Source organism: Komagataella phaffii, chromosome 2 (assembly GCF_000027005.1).
Source record: "Komagataella phaffii GS115 chromosome 2, complete sequence".
Taxonomy (NCBI): domain Eukaryota; kingdom Fungi; phylum Ascomycota; class Pichiomycetes; order Pichiales; family Pichiaceae; genus Komagataella; species Komagataella phaffii.
The window spans coordinates 1,783,858-1,803,621 of NC_012964.1; the positions used below are offsets into that span (position 1 = coordinate 1,783,858).

Here is a 19,764-nt window from a genome sequence, read left to right on the forward strand (position 1 = left end):
CTACCTTTCACAGAAGAAGCCACCACTAGGCACGTTTCCTATACGGCATGAAGTTTGGCAAGACCTTTATAGGTCATCAGATACCAGAGTGGTCTGGTGCCTATATGAACTATAAAGGCCTTAAGAAGCAAATAAAACGTATCAGCTTTGAATTACAGCAATTGAGATCTCAGGAAGTCGATTCGGTTGGTTTACTCAAAAACGAAACTATCAAAACGCATTTGGCCAAGTTCTTTTTTGATCTGGATAGGAATATTGAAAATGTTGACGACTTTTTTAACAAGCAGTATTCTGAGTATGAGAGAAGATTAAAAAAAATCATTTCCATTATTAGCGTCTTTTCTGATAGTCAAAACCAAAATATCGAAGAGGAAGAGCTAGACGAACTTTTGAACGTACTCATTAGTTTGAGATCTGACTTTCGTAATCTTAAATGGTATGGTGAGCTCAACAAGAGAGGATTTGTGAAAATTCTTAAGAAACTGGATAAGAAGGTAGGAACTACCTGTCAAAGCCAGTTTTTGAACTCTAGAGTCTATCCTCTGTCATTTGCCAACGAATTTGATATTCTTCGTCATTTGAATACCATAAATAAATATTTGACTGAGTATGGTCCTTGCTTAGAAAAGTTGTCTCCCTCAAGTGCTACAAGTTTAAAGATGGATTTGAAAGATCTGTCCATTGACACAGTCTTAAAGCAACAATCGAAAGAAAAGCAGAGTGCTTTGAATGCATTGGACATTTACGTATCCTACATTGAAAATGATGATTCTGAAGGTCTTAAGAGACGATTAATCAAAGAGAATCAGTCGTTTGACAGAATTCCGATGAAGTTACTAATCTCTTTGCTCAATAAAGCTGCCTTGAAGACTAAATACAAATGCATCGATTTGATCATTGTCGCTATTCCGATACTGGGTGACAAATCCGATATCAGTGGTCGTAATTTCTTTCACCACCATGTCATTGCATTGGGAAAACAATATGCTAAAGCTTCGGAATTGCGCAAGGAAATGAAGAAACAGCACTTATCATTCCAACCTGCTATGACTCCCGACGAAATCCATCAAAGTCGACGTCTTGGATCTTTTGGACCGGATGGTATCAACTCCAATGATTCCCCCAATGGATTACTTTACATCTTTCAAAAAATCCCAGAACACTTGAAGTTCGGCATTTTACAGAGGGATAATTATAAGAGAACACCTTTGCATTATGCTGCGCAGTACGGGCTGAGAGAAGTGACCAATATTATTGTACAGTGTCTTAAAAGGTGGGGAATGTGGCTCGATAATGTTTCAATCGATGATATATCGGTCTGGGGGGATTCAGACCATTTGACCCCGTTACATCTATCAGTTTTAGGCAAGCACCCATTGACATCAGAAGTTTTAGTGAATGCAATGGGGGAAAATGTGCCCCTTGCCTGTCCCAAACTTCTGCTTATAGCCTCAAGATTAAGTTCCCCTCCATTAATGAAGCTTCTTCTGAGTTGTCAAGGGATTAACATTGATTTTCAGAATCCTGAGAATAACGAGACGGCATTATACATTGCTTGCCATTTGAATCTCTTGAGTTCCGTTAAATTTCTTCTAGAAAACAATGCTAGCACAGAAATTGGTGAATCAAGTTTTGGGTGGGACTCCTTTGTTTATTGCTGCATCTGAAGGGCTGGAAGATATTGTGAAGCTTTTGATCAGCTATGGAGCAAAAATTGATGTTGTGGATGACAGTGGGTGGACTCCAAGAGAACACGCCTGCTTGAGAGGCCATCCATCTCTTGCTCCAATTTTAACCCCAGCGGATTACGATCCTTTCGAAGAAATCAAGAGGGAGAAGGAGAAGGACAAACTAAGAGAGAAAGAAAATGAAAAATTCAAGGAAGGGGACGTCGAAAAACTGAGACTTGGCTCTGAATCAGAAGGAACAATATCTCCCCAGAGTTCTACTCATAGCATTTTTGCCCCAGGATCCCCACTACCCGTTAGACCTTCGGAAGCTCCAGGAATCTATGACTTGGAATTGACAAGTACTTCAAGTATAGACGTTCTCCCAGATCGAAATAATTCTACTAGCAGGGCTGAAAATAGAACAACCAGTCTCAATGACGAGACTTCTAAGGTTTACAAGGCTTTCAAAAGCAATTTGAACCTGAAGGAACGAAGTAAACAATCACCATCACCAGTTCCAATAAAGTCATTTGGACATATGTACTTAAACCCTGATGAAGCAATCGTTCTCATAACTCTAGGAACAACGGATTTGCGGGATACCCATGAAGCAATTGACTTGAAAAGAGTGCCGATCTCTAAGGCTTATGCGACGGAACTGGATACGGCTTTGTCGGTTGTAATTAGACCACCTGAGAGACTTTCTCATGAGAATCATCCTGTTGTCCTAGATCTTCCACTGGATGATACTCATGGAAGCGCTACAGATCCAATTACATTTAAGTGTTCGAAGCAGGAAGCAGAGAATATGATTATTTACTTTGACATTGTACCTACCTATTCTTTTGATATGAATAGAAACAGAGATGCCTTTTATATTGATTATAAGCAGCACGAGAATGGTTCAGAAGCAAATAAACACCAGCACCCGGACAAGAAGGTTTTAGGAAGAGCAGTCGCTTTACTATCAAGTGCTTATACTTCTGTTGGAACAAATTATAGATCTTTGAACAACGTTATTACCGTTCCAATTCTAGAGTCTGATTCTCTAGAGGTCTTGGGATCAGTAAGGTTCGAGTACAAACTTGTGAATGCTTTTACTCACCCAAAACTCACATTTGATAGAACCGAAACGTACTGGAAGTCATTAGTATCTACCAGGCTTATTGGTCACAGGGGGTTGGGAAAGAATAGCAATAGCCGCAACTCGCTACAACTCGGAGAAAACACAGTGGAATCATTTATTGCGGCCGCTTCATTGGGTGCGTCATATGTGGAGTTTGATGTTCAATTGACAAAGGACAATATACCTGTAGTCTATCATGATTTCCTGGTTGCAGAAACTGGGCTTGATGTTCCAATGTATGAGCTGACAGCTGAGCAATTCCTGGGATTGAACCAACCCCATGGATTATTCCGCAAGAGTAATGATAGAGGCGAAACTCTTGATGACAATGTTCTGTTAAAGTCAAGAAATAATTTGAGCAGGCGAGGTAGGGCCATGTCTTCTGTCGATGCTGGCATCCTTTCACACAGATCCAAATCAAGTGAAAACGAAGACTTGGAGCAGTACTCTGATGACTTTAACCCCTTTTTTGTAATCACAGAATGAAGCTAACCAGGACTTGGAAAGCCAACAAGTTCAAAGGTAACAGTAGAGGAACTTCGATCGCTTCACCATTTGTCACTTTGGAGCAACTATTTAAAAAATTGCCAAAAAACGTTGGATTCAATATTGAATGTAAGTATCCAATGCTGGACGAAGCCCAAGAGGAAGAGATGAGTCTGATTTTCCATGATCTAAATCATTGGGTTGACACAGTTTTAAAGGTTGTTTACGAGAACGCTGAAGGAAGGGATATTATTTTCTCCTCATTTCACCCTGATATCTGTATTCTTTTATCTCTGAAACAGCCTTCTATCCCAATTTTGTTCCTAACCGAAAGTGGAACACAGCAAATGGCTGATATCAGAGCTGCTTCTCTTCAAAGCGCTATCAGGTTTGCAAGAAAATGGAACCTTTTGGGCATAGTATCTGCTTCTGAGACAATTATCCGGGCACCTAGATTAGCGGCCGTTGTCAAAGCTTCTGGATTAGTTTGCGTTACTTATGGAGTAATGAACAACGAACCCGCCAATGCCAATCTGCAAGTGAAAGCAGGAGTTGATGCTGTTATTGTAGATAGTGTTCTTGCTGTTCGTGAAGGACTACGAAATCGTGAGAACGAGGAACAACAAGCTGAAGATGTATAGATTTAGCTGAATTCAAAAGAACAAAAAAAAGCTATTATTACGCAGCTTGGTTTTTGTAGTCTTTGTTCCCCCAGTTCACTATGCCAGGATAGTGCATCCCTCTCTCTCTAGGCTTCCTGTGATTTTTTTTCCTAGCTCGAATTTTATTGAAGCCACACTGATCTTTCTCTCATCATACTGGTTAAGCAATGTCAAGATTAATAACCCGATCCATAGTCAGAACTAACCTGCTAACCAATCTCAGGAGATCGGCATTGGTAACACAAAGAACTCCAGTATCAAGCTTGTTTGTTCAAAGTACCACCAACAAGTATGCAGTCCCAGTATTTTTGTTTCGAAGCTACTCCAAGCAGCCTATCATTACTGAGGAACCTCCAGCCAAAGTGTACAATTATGAGCAAATAAAGGATATAACTGAAGCTCCGGACAGCAATGTGGTGCTGGTGGACGTCAGAGAACCTGATGAGTACAAAGCTGGTTTCATACCTGGGGCTGTCAACATTCCGTTCAAATCATCACCCGGAGCACTAAACCTCTCCAAAGAAGACTTTTTGGATACATTTGAATTTGAGAAGCCTAGTAAGGACAAGGAGCTGATTTTTTATTGTCTAGGAGGAGTTCGATCCAGTGCTGCAGAGGAATTGGCGGGCACTTTTGGGTATCTGAAAAGAGGTAACTATATCGGTTCTTGGGAAGATTGGGTTGCCCATGAAGACAAGAAGAAATGAAGGCTGGACGTTTTACGAGCTGTCTAGGTATAGTTATGTGAACTTGGATAAGTAATTGTTCTCGTTATATAATATATAATTTTTTTATTTAAAGATTAATATATTTTCCCATAAAAGATAAATTAGACGGAAGACTTTGACATCCTACGAGAAAATTCATGTGCAACGTTATACATTTAACCTTAATTTTTTTTCCAAACTCGTCTGAAAACATGAACCAACGTAGAATACTCCAGAGAATAATTATAAATATGCGATAAGTAAGATTAGCATCAAATAAACTAATTTTAGTATCAATTCCCTAAACCAGGTAGTCTTAAGACCTGCTTTCAGTCTTAGTAGTCGGTTGTCTCCTAACCCGTTTCGACATTTCTAGCTCATCCCCCTTAGCCCCAGCTTACGTGCATAAAACCGTTTTTTCCGGTACATCCCATCCGAATTTAAAATCCCCTGAAATCCTAAAAAGAAAGCCATCGGCCCGATAAGATGGAAAAGATAATTCTTCGTTCACGTGACATTCAAGGGGGATAAACTAAAACAAGAACAATAACTAGGCTCTTCTTACTCATGCTACCTATTAATCCCTTGAATTTATATAGCCTCCTTGGATGAATGAAAATTTTGCTCTTTTGCTCCTCTATCCATTTTTCTTATCAAGATGATTGATCGGTTGCCCTTAGAGATTCGAAGTGTTGTGGCCCAGAACCTGCCGCAAACGGACAAGTTTCATCTATTGCTCACCAGCAAGAAACTTTACAGAAGCACTATTGACAGTGTTTATGAGTCTATTGTCATAGATGGCAATATGATTTATTTCCATCCCGAGTTAAGCTCTTATTTATACCAACGAAACAGCAGTATTGAAGGGAGTGGTAACGCGTTTGTGACTTTGATCCATACATACCATGGTTTGAAGAGTTTTTGCAAAAGGCTGATCAAAGACCCCAAGTTAATATCAAAGATCCGGTATTTTGAGATATCTAATAACTTGCCAGACAACTTTATCGAATTTGAAATCTACGAGTACTTGATTAAAATATTCCCAGTGATGACCAATCTCCGATTCCTTACAGTTAACTACAACTCCTGCTACATTAATTTGAACGCGTTCCTTATGAAGTTACCTGAAACAGCCAGAATGCAGATCAAATGCATCGAAGGTGACTTTACTTCCAATGTGCTTATGCATGGACCAACAGCAAGTATCAAAGACAACAATGACCTTATTCGCATAAGTTCCAACAGTTTAAGTAGCCTGAAACTTTACAATCTATCAAAGGAACTTGATTTCAGGTTACCACCAATGTCTAATTTGAATGTTTTGCACTTGAATGGTAAAAACTATAATGCCTCCAATTACAGAGTCCCTGCAGTTTATAACATCGTGAACACTCTGGGTATAGACTTCAACTTTGTTCAAGAGAATTTCAACAAGTTCTTTTATAACGGAATGACTAACGAGGTTAACGTCACCAGCTTCAACTCTATCTTCAACCATTACGATAATCAGTTAGTTATTGAAGAAGATCAAGAAGTGATCAATTTTCATAGAATATTTGCCCCAGAAGTGAAATTCGATTCTCTAGTAGAATTCAAATTGGATCATTTTACCATTGATTACGCTAATTTGGAATTCCTTAGAAAACACCTAAATTTGAGACAATGTCAAAAGTTGTCCCTTTTGGATATCAAAGAGTTGACACAATTCTTTGATGACGACGATCCTATGGAGGAAGAAGATTATGAAATTTCCGATACCGATTCAATGGATTTCCAATTCAATATCATAGGGGATGATATTACTGAGGTGATGCAGTATGACGCGGCGAATAACGATCAACGATTTCCTGATGACCTTTTCTTCTTATACAGTTTGAAAGACCAAGTGCAGAACCTCTCAGAGCTCAATGTTAAGGTGAAAAACAAAGTGAAAGATATTGTTCCGCTCTTGCTTCAAAAAATTGCACGTTTGGAAAAATTATATGCATTCATATATTATTACCCCAGCAGTAGGCAATTTCGAAGCTGGAGCCATCAGATCAGGACTTACTTCGCTTCTTTGAATAAGCACTCTAATACTATAACAAGGCTGATAATTGATACCGAAGATCAGGCAAACAACGAAATTTTGGAAGTCCCATCATTTGTTTTAAAGCATTACTTGCCCCTGTTTCACAGCTTAAGGTGTCTTCGTATTCCGGTCTCAATTCACCATATTCACCATATACTTTTGAGGTTGCATGCTTTCAACTTAGAGTATCTGGAGTTGATATTTCCAGAGTTTAATTATTGTCAAAATGCAAGCCAATCCAATAGCAACAATAGCAGCACTAGCAGCGTCAGCAGTGGGCTCATTATCAACAACGACTACATGAACAGCTCTCCATACGTATCACATGTCTTGTACAATAGTGGGAAGACTATTGATGCGAAAGAAGTTATTGACTGGAACCAATATTATGGATTTTCTGAATCCTTAAGCCCAGGACAGCTCTTAGCTTTGGTCAAGTTTGATTCAACTCAGAACTTGAATTTGTCGTCCTTTAGGCTGAAGCAACTTGCTCGCTTATTCAAGCTCAAATTCCCCAGTCTGCGGTACCTCAAGATCTTTAATGTCATCATCAAGTTGGATAGTCTTAGCCACATTGAGATTAGGGAGAAGGGCCTAGAAAAATGGTTCAATAGTCAGCTGTTGAGCTGAAACTAATCAAATAAGAAAGAAATATAAAGCTACTTAACTCATTAATTGCATAAATCATAACGTAATATTACCGTAAAAGTTTTATTTTGGCCTGGAATAGTTCAGTGTTCCACAATTTTTGCATGTCCTTTTCTCTAAATCCGTTTCAAAGGAAACGATTGCGTCCTTCACTTGCGTTCCCAAATCAGAGCAGTAAAACTCAGTTTCATGCACTATTTCCTTGCAATTCAGACAATACCATCTAATACGGTCATTCAGTCCCTGAGGACGATCCTGTTCAACCACTAAGCCAATAGTATCAGCAAACCTCACTGGACTATGTGGCGTATTACCTGGTAGCAAAAACGATTCTCCTTCATTGATAATAATGTCCTTAAATTCACCATCATCCACGACTTTAAGACACATGTGGCCCTTGTATTGATAGAAGTATTCAGGTGTCTGATTAACATGATAATCGGTTCTCTCATTAGGCCCACCTACAATCATTACCGTAAATCCTCCTCTGTGGAGACAGTAATTATTAACCGGAGGTTGCAAGAGATGTCCATTCTCTTCTATCCATTTCGGGATGTTGATTGGAGGTGGTAGCATTGGGCGAAGGTTTAGGAATAGAAGTGAAAAAAAAAACTCAGAGTTATCACCCGATTTTGATAAGCTAAGGGTTGGAAACTCCAGTGAGCACCGGCGAGGGAATTTTAAAGTGATGTTAGAATGCGCGCTGTAGCAATTTCTCACGGTGCTGGCTTGAAAAGCATTCAACTTACTGAAGAGATTATTTTTGCCAATTGGTGGTATGTAAAATTGCAAAGCAATTATTGTGTCTGAAAGGGAAACCTTGCAGGATATATAGTATGGCATGAAGTACGGAATGTTACAAAAATCTATCGTTAAATGCCCGCTCTAACCACTTGAATAACCTCTCGTAGATCACTTTATTTGCGTTGTGATGGGCAATGCTATGTTCACTGTCGGGATACACCTGAAGATCGTAATTCACAACACCATTAATATTGAACTGGTCCAGTAAGGTTAGTGTGTTCTGAAAATGCACGTTATCATCAGTAGTCCCGTGACAAACCAAGAATCGGTTTACATTCTTAAAATTGGAAACCTTCTTAATGACGCTGTGTTCACTGTAGCCTTCAACATTGTCCTTTGGAAGGTTCATGTATCTTTCAGTGTAGATGGAGTCATACAAAAGCCAATTAGTTACTGGAGCAACAGCCATACCATATTTGAAAACCTCTCCAGAATCATATTCCAATGTCTTAAGCGTAGTGAACCCACCGTAAGACCACCCCCATATCGCAGTTTTGTCAGGATTCACAAATGAGTGATCTGAAATCCACTTGGAAACTACTGCAGTGATGTCTCGTGGTTCCCAGTAGCCTATTTTCTCTGTAGCGTAAGATTTAAAAGCCCAGCTTTTACCTCCAGTACCTCTCGGATCTATGTAAAGCACTATTGCATCCAGTGACGAAGAAATAATATGCTCAAACCCAATGTTGAACTGCACATCTAACTTCTGGGAGCCCGGTCCACCATAAATGTTGACCAACAGTGGGTACTTCTTGCTAGGATTAAAATTGGCAGGCAACACTTCAATCATGTTCAGTGTGACGCCGTCCTCAAGTGTTACATTAGTATAGGTAGAAACAGGAACGCTGTGAGTTGCTAAACTAACCTCGACAATTCCTCTATTAGACGATAAAATGTCATCAAGACTTGTTGTACTAGGGTCAGAAAGATCAATAAATTTCTGGTATGGGAGTTTGGGGCCTCTGTAAGATAGTAAAGCATATTTTCCCTTAATGTTTACATCAAAGTACCCAGGTTCTTTGATATCCATAACAGCCTTAACCTTGGGTCCCGTTAATGATGTATAATACAAGTGATGTTCCATTGATGATTCTTTGGTGCCGATAAAGTAGACTCTATCTTCAAGCACTTCTAAAACTCCAGGTCCAACAACATTCCATGAACCATCTGTAAGCACAATATACTTATCGGATGTGCAGTCTGGATAATAAGCCAAGTGATCGTAGTCCTCATAATAGATTACATCAATGTAACCAATGGTATCTCCAACGACAGGATAAACAGAAAATTCTCCAGTGAACCAGCCGTTATACTCAGTTGCATCATGTTTTCTCACCACCGAAGCAGAATTGGCTTCAATGTCCACTAGAGTAACTTCCATTTTTTTCGAAGTGCGGTCTGTGAACTTCGACAAGAAAAAAGAATTGTCTATCCATTTTAAACTGTAAAGCACGAAGTCTTCTCCCAAAGAAACTGCTGCTCCAATATTTAGCTTTTCTAACTTTTGCTTGGCAACGTTGTAACTAAACAAAGAAACCAGGGGGTTGTCAAATCCTGGTTTTGGATATTTCAATCGATCAATGACCGGATATTTCGACACAGAGCCTGTTTCTTCAAAAAAATGCTGCAAGTTGAAGGTTGGGACATTGCTGTCATCAAGTCTCAAGAACGTAAAGTACGATCCATCGTCATTCCACCATATGGCTCTGTCGCTACTTAAAACTTCCTCTTCATAGATCCAGTCAGGCTTACCATTGTAAATACTCTCATCACCATCAAAAGTTACCTGCTTAACCTCTAAAGTTGAGAGTTGTTTGAGGTATACATTGTTTTCAAAAACGAATACTACATGATCACCTGAGGGCGACCATTCAACGAAGCTCAATGCCTTGTCATCGTAGACAGGTACAAAGCTATCCTCTTGGTCGCTTTCCTTATCATATATGAAATATTTTGCAAACGTAGAATGTCTCCAGTGTTTTTCATAGTCGCATGCGACTAAGAATTTGGCAGAATCGTAAGGAGAAATGGTGACAAATGACACTGTATACGTGATTCCATTTACTTCAATTTTCTCATAGTTAAATACAGTTCGACCGTGTTGAGAGTCTGTAATCCTCTTTTCATCTATACGATGAAAACTGTGTTCATAGTATATGTCATCTTCACCACGAGAGATCAGTTTTGGATAGACATTGTACAGACCTGATCTCCAGCCGCTAAGGCTCAATTTAGCTCCTTTTTGATAATCAGTGTTAGAATCTTTGCTTTCAGGTAATTCAGTCTGTTTTGGTTCAACGATTAGACGTGGTGGCAGAAGCAGTTCCGTGGCTGTTTGAATCTGGAACGTACTCGTTCAAATTGGAAAATCGATTGTCCCTCGCATACAAGGTCAAAGAGAAACAGCCAGATAACAAAGCAAATACCAAATATTAGCATACAGCTCTTTCTTGATACTCCAGACTTTGAAAACTTGGCCAAGTTATCAGTATAATTGAGATTTTCGTTCTCATCTTCATTATCACATTCTTGGGAAAGCGAATCATTGCGATGTCTTCTAGCATACTCATTAATGTTTTCCAATATGGACGAATTGGAAGAACGTGGACTTAGATTCTCTTGAAGCTCTATATCGAACGGGTTCTCAGCTGTCCGAGATGTCATTGTCTCTCGGGAAATGGATAGATTATCAGGGGTAAGGACAAGAGCTAAAGGCACGTAAACGTAATTTCCAAGTTATTACCCGATTAGTGTTTTCAAAAACTTTAAATTTTCAGTCTTCTCATTTTCATGCCTTAGTCGGACTTCCAACTATCACTTACCACAATAGATAATATGTCGTCTGCTCTCTTCGATGACATTTTCACGGTCCAAACTGTGGATAATGGTCGTTACAACAAAGTCTCCCGAATCATAGGTATTTCAACCACAAACTCTGCTATCAAATTGACTCTGGATATAAATAATGAAATGTTCCCCGTTAGTCAAGACGACTCATTAACTGTCACATTAGCTAACTCATTATCCTTGGATGGCGAAGATGAGTCAGCAAATTTCAGCAAGTCCTGGAGGCCCCCAAAGCCAACTGACAAATCTTTGGCTGACGACTACGATTACGTTATGTTTGGGACTGTTTATAAGTTTGAGGAAGGAGATGAGGATAAAATAAAAGTGTACGTTTCCTTTGGCGGACTTTTAATGTGCCTTGAGGGTGGCTACAAGTCCCTTGCTTCTTTGAAGCAAGATAACTTGTATATACTGATCCGTCGTTAGAGAGAAAACTGGTAACGTTTGGCAAAACAGTTAGTGCTTGGTAACGTACTAGATAATACAATTAGTTGACCCTCCACCGACACGGAACTTTGAGTAATGCTAAACAGCAACTGTAAAAGTAGATTAAACCTCCTTGGAACCTATCGAACATCTTTCTGCTCTTCTTCTTGAAGTTCTGTCCTGCCTCTTCATTCACTATCTAGGAGCCCTAGAATCGCGGTGAGTAATTTCTAATTCTTTACCTAGAACCCCACAAGGCCCATGCAATCCCTACTTTTGGATGGTTTTCTTAATCAAATATCCCCTAAAGAGCTACTGAAAATAGAGACAGAGGCCTCATATAATGACCTGAGCCTGATATCTGATGATTCGTTGAATACTGCAACTAGCAATGTCAAATTTTCTCAAGGGTTCAAGTTTGACAGTCAACCTCACAAGAATTCCATATCATGTTTAGACTTGGAAACTATGAACAGTCAATTCTTACTTTCCGGGAGTACTGATAGCTCGTTGAAACTATGGAACATTCGGCTGTTGCAAGAAAATAAACAAACCGACGATTATCAATGGCAAAGATTCTACCATTTCAAAAGACAACATTTGCAAAGCGTTACCAACTTGGTGTCGGTACCCAGAAAGACAATCCACGACTTTGGCATCTCACACCTTCAGTGGTGGCCATTTGATCCTGGAATGTTTGTTACTGGATCTTATGATAACAGCGTGAAGGTGTTTGATACGGAGAACTTTGAACAAGTTTTCTCGTTTGATTTGAAAAATAAGGTCTACAATTTTGATATCAATGCTACAGGCCAACATGTATTAGTTGGGGTAGCATCAGAATCTCCCATGGTTAAGTTACTAGATCTTCGAACTACATCTGATTCTCATATATTGATGGGCCATAAATCTACTGTTTTGTCTGTGAAGTGGTCCCCAACTGATTCGAATATAATCGCCACCGGAGATATTCTCGGAAAGATTAACTTGTGGGATATTCGACGAAGCAAATCATGTGTCTGTGAGCTTGACCAATATAACACTACAGGAAACCCAAATCCGAGTAGCAGTGCCGTGGAAACGGTTAAAGCTCACCAAGGTGCTGTAAATGGTATCCAATTTAACGAGCTTGGTTCTAAGCTAGTTAGTTGTGGATTAGACGAAAAAATCAGATCATGGGATTTAACTCAACCAGGAGGCGTTAATGAGCTCTTGAATTTTGGCCCTCTCATCAGAAACAAATCTCACCAATATAAGAAATTCATACTTTCACCCAGCACAGAAACGGATCTTCAATTTTTGCTATTTCCCAACGACAATGGAGAACTTCTAGTTTACCGCCTAGCTAATGGGAAGTTAGTGAAACGACTGACTAAAGGCAATAAGGTTAACCTCAAATTAAACTCCATTGTCTACACTGGTTTCTCGTCAGCCACATACATAACTGGAGATTCAAAAGGGAATCTCGACGTTTGGGGTCCAGAATCAGAGTATGAAATTCATCAAAACGATGGCGAGGCAGAGAGAAGCGAAGACCGAAATGTGTTAGATGACATCAACGATGAGTTAATCGCTCGCAAGAAGATGAAGACCAACCCGTTCTAAAATTTCATGGAAAGAGGATGAATTTCGATTACCTAATCACTTTACTCGATTTAGTTTCACGATCCAGAACAACAATCCTTTCCATAATAATCATGTCTAAACTCCAACTAGAGGTTCGAATCATCCCTCCAAGTGTACGCGAGTTAGAGGATCAGATATTAACACAATCATATTTGATCCCTCGAGAGCCGGTTCAAAATCCAAACTCCTCTTTTTCGTTGTCACTACAATCTACTTCTGTATCCCCTCAACCATTGTACCAATATCCAATCAATTTACACCCAAATGTGGTACGGTTTGTACACCTCACTTTGTTCAGTAATACTCTGAATACCATAGCAGAAGAAATTTCTCAAAGATTTTTAAAGTTACACCCTGATCAAGATCCTTTAGAGATTGAAAGGCTTGAAAATTCTTTTGGAACTGACTTGGATCCCGATTATGTCGCTGAGGACATCTTTAACAGAGATAATTTGATACGAGTAATTGTTGATAAAGAGATAGTAACGAGAAAACGTTCTCAAAGTCCTCAGCCTTTTCACAACTCTTTGATTCTACCCAGGAAAAGAGCGAAAAGTTCGTCGTTAAAGACCCCAAACCCAAACCTCCAGTCACCGTCAAGGCACCCTTTGGCTGAAGAAATTAATGCCAATTCTACTACTCTATTTGCCAATGTTGATCCTACGAAGCCAAATAGCCCTGCTACCAGTTCTACTCCCGTTATATTGAATAACAGTACTCGCAAGGTCTCTGAAAGAATTACGTCGGGCATGCTAACAGCTGATATGCCCAATCTTTCAAACAATGATATTCCATCTGCTGACGAAAGTTCCTACCAGAAAGGCAGTGAGCCAAAACAGGCAAGTGTCCCCAGTAAGGAAACCGTTCAAATGAACAAGAAAACTAACACTATGGAGAGCTCCGTTACGACGTCTCCGAATAAAGTTTCCAGCTCTAAAGTGGCTGAAAAGTCACCCTCTCCCACAGGCGAAAATACCGTAACCTTAACCAAGGAGGATGTTTTTAGATTTTTTAAGAGTGGTATTCGAAATTCTACTGGGAATGATACTGATCTTGAGGACACATTTAGCTCCTATAAACCAGCTCGCTTCAACCCTAACAAACAAAATGGCTCTGGATTAGCAATAGATGAAGCTCCATCCTCCAGAAACCGTCAGCACTCTGCGCTTGAACCGGAGCAGAGTTCGACTCTAACTGAATCGTCGGCTCCCAAAGTTGTCACCGCTCTTGCTTCAAGTACAAACCAGCCTCCTAGATTGCTTCGCTCTATTAATGCAAATTCAAAGGTGGCAAACGCTTTGGCGAACAAGGAACAGTTTGAAGAGAGTCAAGAAAAAGATCCTTCTTCCTTGGCAAAAGACGAGTTATCTAAGCAAAAAGCAGCTGAAGAAGAAACTAGCCGTAGACGTCAGGCTGAAGAGAGAAGACGATTGCAGGAAGAAAAAAGGCAGCTTCAGTATGAGGAGAAATTAAGAAAAGACGAGGCAAGGAGACTTGCAAGAGAAGAACGGGATCGTTCCAGGCTAGAAAAGAAAGCCCAGCAGGAAGAGGAAAAGCTCAAGAGACAGGAAGAGAGAAAGAAACTCCAAGAGGAAAAAAAAAAGCAGCTCGAGGAAGAGAAACAGCGGAAGTTAGAGGAAAAGAGAAAGTTGTCGGAAATGAAAAGCTCAGAAGAAATTAGTCAGAGTCATAACTCACAGTCACCTTTCACCTCTCCTGCGAGACAGAGCACTGTGCAAACTGCAAGTTCTCCTGCTAGTAAAATTATGAATGATCCAGCGAGAAATACTGGGCACAATTCTTTAAATTCTCCAGTTACAAACAACATAGTTAAATCTTCTGCAAACCCGTTGAATGCAGTAGATACACTTGGAACGTCTTCAACTTCCCCCGTTAAGAAACCCATTTCCCCAACCAAAGTCAACCCTTCATCCACAAATAGTTTGGCCACTGTATCCACTTCTTCACTTGACAAAAATGCCAATAGGAATCAACCTTCAGCAAGAACTTCTGACAATAATGTGACAAACGCACCCTTGCTGATTTCTCGTCGTAATGTAACAGAATTATCACCTAATCACCCTAAAGTTTCTTCAGAAAACTTAAGCAGCAAAAAAGTAATCGCAGATAAAGATCAAGAGGAATCAAGTAGCGAGAGTGATAGTACAAGTGATAGCAGTGATAATAGTGAAAGTGACAGTGACAGCAATAGTGAAACAGACACTAGCAGCGATTCTGATACTGAGGGCAGCGGCTCAGAGGAAGAAAAACATGAAAAAAAATCAGGAACTGTTTCTAAAAGACCCATAGTTGTTAATACACCAGCCACAAAAACGGTCGCAACTTCAAGTAAGCCAACATTGCAGGCTAGTTCTTCTGCAGATTCTTCACGAACACCTGTTAAAAATCAAAATTCGTCATCATCTGCATCTCCTAAAAAGGCGGATATTTCTGTGCTCCAGGTGGAAAAGAAAGAGCCTGCCCTGACAGGTGTTTCGTCGCTACCAAAACTGACGCAGCTGATGGAACGAGGAGTACCTGCAGTTAAGGACACTACCAACAATCTTTCGTCGTCTAACAAGAAACTAACCCCCCACCGCAGGGTCAAATCGGATGCGATAGTAGATGACTCAGATTTAAGTTCAAGCTCAAGTTCAGATTCAACATCGAGTTCAGACTCTGACTCAAGCTCCAGCTCAGGCTCAGATTCCTCGTCGGGCAACAACTCAAGTAGTGACGACTCTTCTGATTCTGCAAGCGAGTCAGATGGCAATAAAGCCCTCAGCTCTCAATTTTTGAATTCTAAAAAGGCCAAGGAACTCATTGGAAAGAAAAAGAAGAGCTCAGCACTTTCCTCCTTGTTAAAAGACACTAAAAAATAACCTATTGCTGTGGCGAAGATGTAAAAGAATTTATACTATTAAATAGAGATTAAACACGTTGTTGATCTTCGATGAAATTCATCGCTTCATTTCTGTTTATTTCGGACACTTCAGAGACTTTATTGTTAAACATAACACCATAAAATTTGTCTGCTACTTGAATCATCTCTGGTCGGAATGTAGTACAGATGAATTGAGCATTCTCCCTTGATAGTCGATTGATCAGTCTAGCCACGGAAGTTCTATACTGAGTGTCCAGATTGGCATCAACCTCGTCAAAAAGGTAAAACGGTGCTGGATCACATTTTTGAATGGCGAAGATGAGCGCAATTGCACATAGAGATTTTTGACCACCAGAAAGCTGTTCGATTCTTTGCTGTTCATCACCTTTAGAGTTGAAGGATACAGAAATAGACACTCCGGAATAAGTCTCTATGTCAGGTTCATTGTCGCCATCATTTTCAAAATGACCTGGATTGTTCATCTTATTGCTCTGCGGGTGTTCCTTTTCCTGAATTGATTCTCTCTTTTCTAAGACTAGTCTAGCCATACCATTTGGCACTAGCAGTTCGAAAACTTGAGCAAACGCTTCAGAAAGCTTCTTGAATGTATTCAGAATGGCTTCATCTTTTCTCTGCTCCGATACTTGAATGAGATCTTCGATGGAATCTTTTGCAGAGTCAAGTTCCTCTCTTCTTTGGACTAGCTCATCTCGCTTTTTAGCAAAGCTATTGTATTGATCCCAGGCCTTCTTGTTGATATGACTGAACTGTTTCAAACCTTGATTGACTTTGTTTAATAGGCCTATCAACTCAGAGGAGTTGTACTCCTTGTACTCAGTGAATGCCTCTTCTGGCAAGGCTCCGAGGTCTCGTATACTCTTGTTGATTTGGTCACGTCGGTTAACAAGGAGCAGTTTCCTACTTAATTTCTTTTCTGAAGATTCCATGAATGATTTCAGCTTATTAACCAATAATCTTTGCCCATTATTTATATTTTCTAGCTCTTGTTCTTTGTTCAGAATATCGTAGTCATATGATTCCAATTTGGAAAATAGGTCCTTTTGCTTTTGTTCAAGAAGATGCAAAGACTTTTTTGCCTGTTTTATATCTTGTACTGCATCATTCAAATGTGAATCTTTCTGTATGGCAGAGCTTTGATTCACTGCTTTCTCTAAGGATTCAAAGGTTGGTAAAAGTTTCATTTCCAACTCCGATTTCAGTTTGTTGAATTGCACTTCGAGATCGCTCAGTTTAGTAACTATCTTTGTCAAAGATGACTCGTGTAGAGGAATTTCAGAACTCAATAGGTCTAATTTTCTGATTTCATCCTCCGTCAAGACCTGAACAAAAGTAGATTGCAATTCGTGTTCAAACCTGTCCAATTCCTTGGTAGTGGATTCGACTGACTGTTCACTAGTAGTAATCTTTTGTTGAATTTTCTCTAAATTCTTTTGAACGGATAGCTTTTCAGTCCTCAAATCATCCAGTTCCTTTCTCAGGTCATCGTGACTGTGAGCTTTTGCTTCATATTCTTTATGCAGTTGAGAAACTTTCAAATTGAGGTCGTTTATTATTGTTTCTTTGGTCGTGAGTTTCTCATCCAGTTCGTCAATCTTTGACTCTGTCTCCTCCAATTCAATTTTGGCTTGTCTGAGATCTTTCAAGGTCCCAATTCTACTGGATCTAAAGTCCCTAGAACCTCCGGTAAAGACTCCTTTCTTGTTACACTTGTCACCATCAAGAGTTATGGCATCAATACTATACTGAGAAGCCAGCTCTACACCTTTTTCCAAGTTCAGCACCACAACGGTTCTTCCAAATACTTGTTTCACTGCTGGCAACAATGCATCCTCAAAATCAATCTTCTTAATCAAAGGAATACACTCGTTAGAATTAGGATAGGCTATCTCTTTCGAAGTTAATCTGTTCAAAGGCATGAAAGTGACTCTACCTGCTTTCTCTCTTATTAATTCCTCCATGATAATGCTGGCTGTCTTTTCATTGTCAACGACAACATGAAACAAAGAGTTCCCACCGACAACTTCTGCTGCCACACGGTATTTATGACTTACCTCAATCAGCTCCCCAAGTGTTCCATAGACTCCCTTCAGCCCCAAACGATTTGCAATTCTCTTTACAGAAGCCAACCCAACTGCTAAAGACCTATCCATTGTTTGAGCGACCTTCTGCTGTGAAACGGTAACATTATCTTCAATAGTGGACTGTAAGTTACGAAGTTTCGTTTGTTCCCTCCAAAGTGACTTTCTTTCATCCATCAAAACCCTTGATTCCGATTTGATCGAAGAGAGAGCATAATTGGCTTCATTCAAGCTTTTCTCAGAACTTTTGATAGACGTATTTTCTAGATAAGATAGTTTATCAGTAATGGTGGCCAGCTCTTTCTCTTTCGTAGATAATTCCTCTTTCAGATTCGAAAGAAGTTCTGAATTCCGCTCGATATCTTTATTGCATTTTGCAATCTGATCATTCAACCAGGAATCTCTTTCTTCTTTGGTTTTAAAGTGTGAAAAGTTGCTTTGCTTGCTCAGAATAAATGTTTGTACTTTCTTCAGTTCGTTCAGCTTTATTTTCGTTTTTTGCTCCTCGATTCCAATTCGCAGAAGCTCTGGTTGAATTTGATCCTTGCGTTCTGATTTATCTTTTATGATCTTGCGCAATTTGACTAGTTGTTGCTTGTTCGAAGTAACTTGACCAGTTGAGTCTTTTATTGAAACTTTGGATTCATTAGCATCGAGTTCCAGTTGGGAGATACTCTTAATAGTTTCCTTAATATCAGACTCGATACCCTGTTTCTCAAGTATAGCCATTTTTTTGGTATTTTTTAAATTTGTGAGTGTTTCATTCAATTCCTTAACTGATGCTTCGTTCTTATCTAATTCTTGTGAATACTTCTGAAATTTCTCCGAAACAGTTGTAGAGAGCATATCTATAGTGTCTATTTGCTCATCCACATTAGTAAGTTCTTTGTCAAACAAATTATACTCTAAAGTTTTCTTTCGATTGGCAAGTTTCTCATACTTCTTCAGCTCATTTTTTTCTGCATTCAGATCCTCTAACCTTTTCTCAATAAATACTAGAGTCTCGTCAATCTTTTCACGTTTCACCTGCGAAGCATTCATCTCCTTTATGGAATCTTTCAATTTTTGTTCAAATACTCTAGCCCCTGCAACTTCTTTCAGCAGTTTGAGACGTTCCGAATCTTTGGCATTTGTGAGACTTGTGATTCTTCCCTGCGGAACAATGTAGTAGGGGTTACTCTTAGAGAAACCCGCATTCTCCAACAGATTCATCACATCAGAACGAGTTGCGCTTTTAAAGTTCAATGAATAATCATCCTTCTTCAAACCTACCGTTCTCCGGATCACAACTTCATTCTGATCAACCTGGATCCGACGGTCAGTATTATCAAATACGATCTCCACATACGCACTCATAACCGTGCCTGACCCTTCGTGGATAAGACTCTGCCTCTGGGAACGAGTCATATGAGTGTAATCGTCAGAGAGAACAAACCTGATAGCGGCAAAGAAGTTGGATTTACCTGACCCATTTCTTCCCACAACGACGTTATATTCAGGGGATATATCCTCAATAATGGTAGTGTTCTTGTAAGTTTTGAAACCCTGTATTACTATCTAAAACTGTTAGAGAATTGGATCCCGTTAACAATGGAATGATACTGTTTTCTTACCCTTTTAATGTACATCCTTTGTGAGTGGTAGGGAATACGCGTCTTTATTATATTTATTCCCCTAGAATATCTACGCGCAGGCGCGAAAAATCTCA

General features: G+C 39.6%; 9 protein-coding genes across 9 annotated transcripts; 6 read left to right on the plus strand and 3 right to left on the minus strand.

Annotated features, from left to right (window-relative positions):
* Positions 1 to 47: 47 nt before the first annotated feature.
* Positions 48 to 3,923, plus strand: PAS_chr2-2_0314 (Glycerophosphocholine (GroPCho) phosphodiesterase; the record flags this gene model as incomplete). Its single annotated transcript, XM_002491827.1, has 3 exons — positions 48 to 1,575; positions 1,610 to 3,239; positions 3,293 to 3,923. The coding sequence occupies 3 exons, from the start codon at positions 48 to 50 to the stop codon at positions 3,921 to 3,923; spliced, it is 3,789 nt and encodes a 1,262-aa protein (XP_002491872.1).
* Positions 3,924 to 4,111: 188 nt separating this feature from the next.
* PAS_chr2-2_0313 (mitochondrial rhodanese-like protein) lies at positions 4,112 to 4,651 on the plus strand (the record flags this gene model as incomplete). The annotated part of the gene is made up of 1 exon (XM_002491828.1): positions 4,112 to 4,651. One exon carries the CDS (start codon positions 4,112 to 4,114, stop codon positions 4,649 to 4,651), a length of 540 nt encoding a protein of 179 aa, XP_002491873.1.
* Positions 4,652 to 5,309: 658 nt separating this feature from the next.
* On the plus strand, positions 5,310 to 7,352 carry PAS_chr2-2_0312 (Hypothetical protein; the record flags this gene model as incomplete). Its single annotated transcript, XM_002491829.1, has 1 exon — positions 5,310 to 7,352. The coding sequence occupies one exon, from the start codon at positions 5,310 to 5,312 to the stop codon at positions 7,350 to 7,352; it is 2,043 nt and encodes a 680-aa protein (XP_002491874.1).
* An 81-nt stretch (positions 7,353 to 7,433) lies between these two features.
* On the minus strand, positions 7,434 to 7,946 carry PAS_chr2-2_0311 (3-hydroxyanthranilic acid dioxygenase, required for the de novo biosynthesis of NAD from tryptophan; the record flags this gene model as incomplete). The annotated part of the gene is made up of 1 exon (XM_002491830.1): positions 7,434 to 7,946. One exon carries the CDS (start codon positions 7,944 to 7,946, stop codon positions 7,434 to 7,436), a length of 513 nt encoding a protein of 170 aa, XP_002491875.1.
* A 280-nt stretch (positions 7,947 to 8,226) lies between these two features.
* PAS_chr2-2_0310 (Dipeptidyl aminopeptidase, Golgi integral membrane protein) lies at positions 8,227 to 10,838 on the minus strand (the record flags this gene model as incomplete). Its single annotated transcript, XM_002491831.1, has 2 exons — positions 8,227 to 10,515; positions 10,563 to 10,838. The coding sequence occupies 2 exons, from the start codon at positions 10,836 to 10,838 to the stop codon at positions 8,227 to 8,229; spliced, it is 2,565 nt and encodes an 854-aa protein (XP_002491876.1).
* Positions 10,839 to 11,009: 171 nt separating this feature from the next.
* PAS_chr2-2_0309 (RNA polymerase subunit ABC14.5, common to RNA polymerases I, II, and III) lies at positions 11,010 to 11,447 on the plus strand (the record flags this gene model as incomplete). Its single annotated transcript, XM_002491832.1, has 1 exon — positions 11,010 to 11,447. The coding sequence occupies one exon, from the start codon at positions 11,010 to 11,012 to the stop codon at positions 11,445 to 11,447; it is 438 nt and encodes a 145-aa protein (XP_002491877.1).
* Positions 11,448 to 11,708: 261 nt separating this feature from the next.
* On the plus strand, positions 11,709 to 13,052 carry PAS_chr2-2_0308 (uncharacterized protein; the record flags this gene model as incomplete). The annotated part of the gene is made up of 1 exon (XM_002491833.1): positions 11,709 to 13,052. One exon carries the CDS (start codon positions 11,709 to 11,711, stop codon positions 13,050 to 13,052), a length of 1,344 nt encoding a protein of 447 aa, XP_002491878.1.
* Positions 13,053 to 13,144: 92 nt separating this feature from the next.
* On the plus strand, positions 13,145 to 15,955 carry PAS_chr2-2_0307 (Hypothetical protein; the record flags this gene model as incomplete). The annotated part of the gene is made up of 1 exon (XM_002491834.1): positions 13,145 to 15,955. One exon carries the CDS (start codon positions 13,145 to 13,147, stop codon positions 15,953 to 15,955), a length of 2,811 nt encoding a protein of 936 aa, XP_002491879.1.
* Positions 15,956 to 16,004: 49 nt separating this feature from the next.
* PAS_chr2-2_0306 (uncharacterized protein) lies at positions 16,005 to 19,684 on the minus strand (the record flags this gene model as incomplete). The annotated part of the gene is made up of 2 exons (XM_002491835.1): positions 16,005 to 19,613; positions 19,670 to 19,684. 2 exons carry the CDS (start codon positions 19,682 to 19,684, stop codon positions 16,005 to 16,007), a joined length of 3,624 nt encoding a protein of 1,207 aa, XP_002491880.1.
* Positions 19,685 to 19,764: the final 80 nt, after the last annotated feature.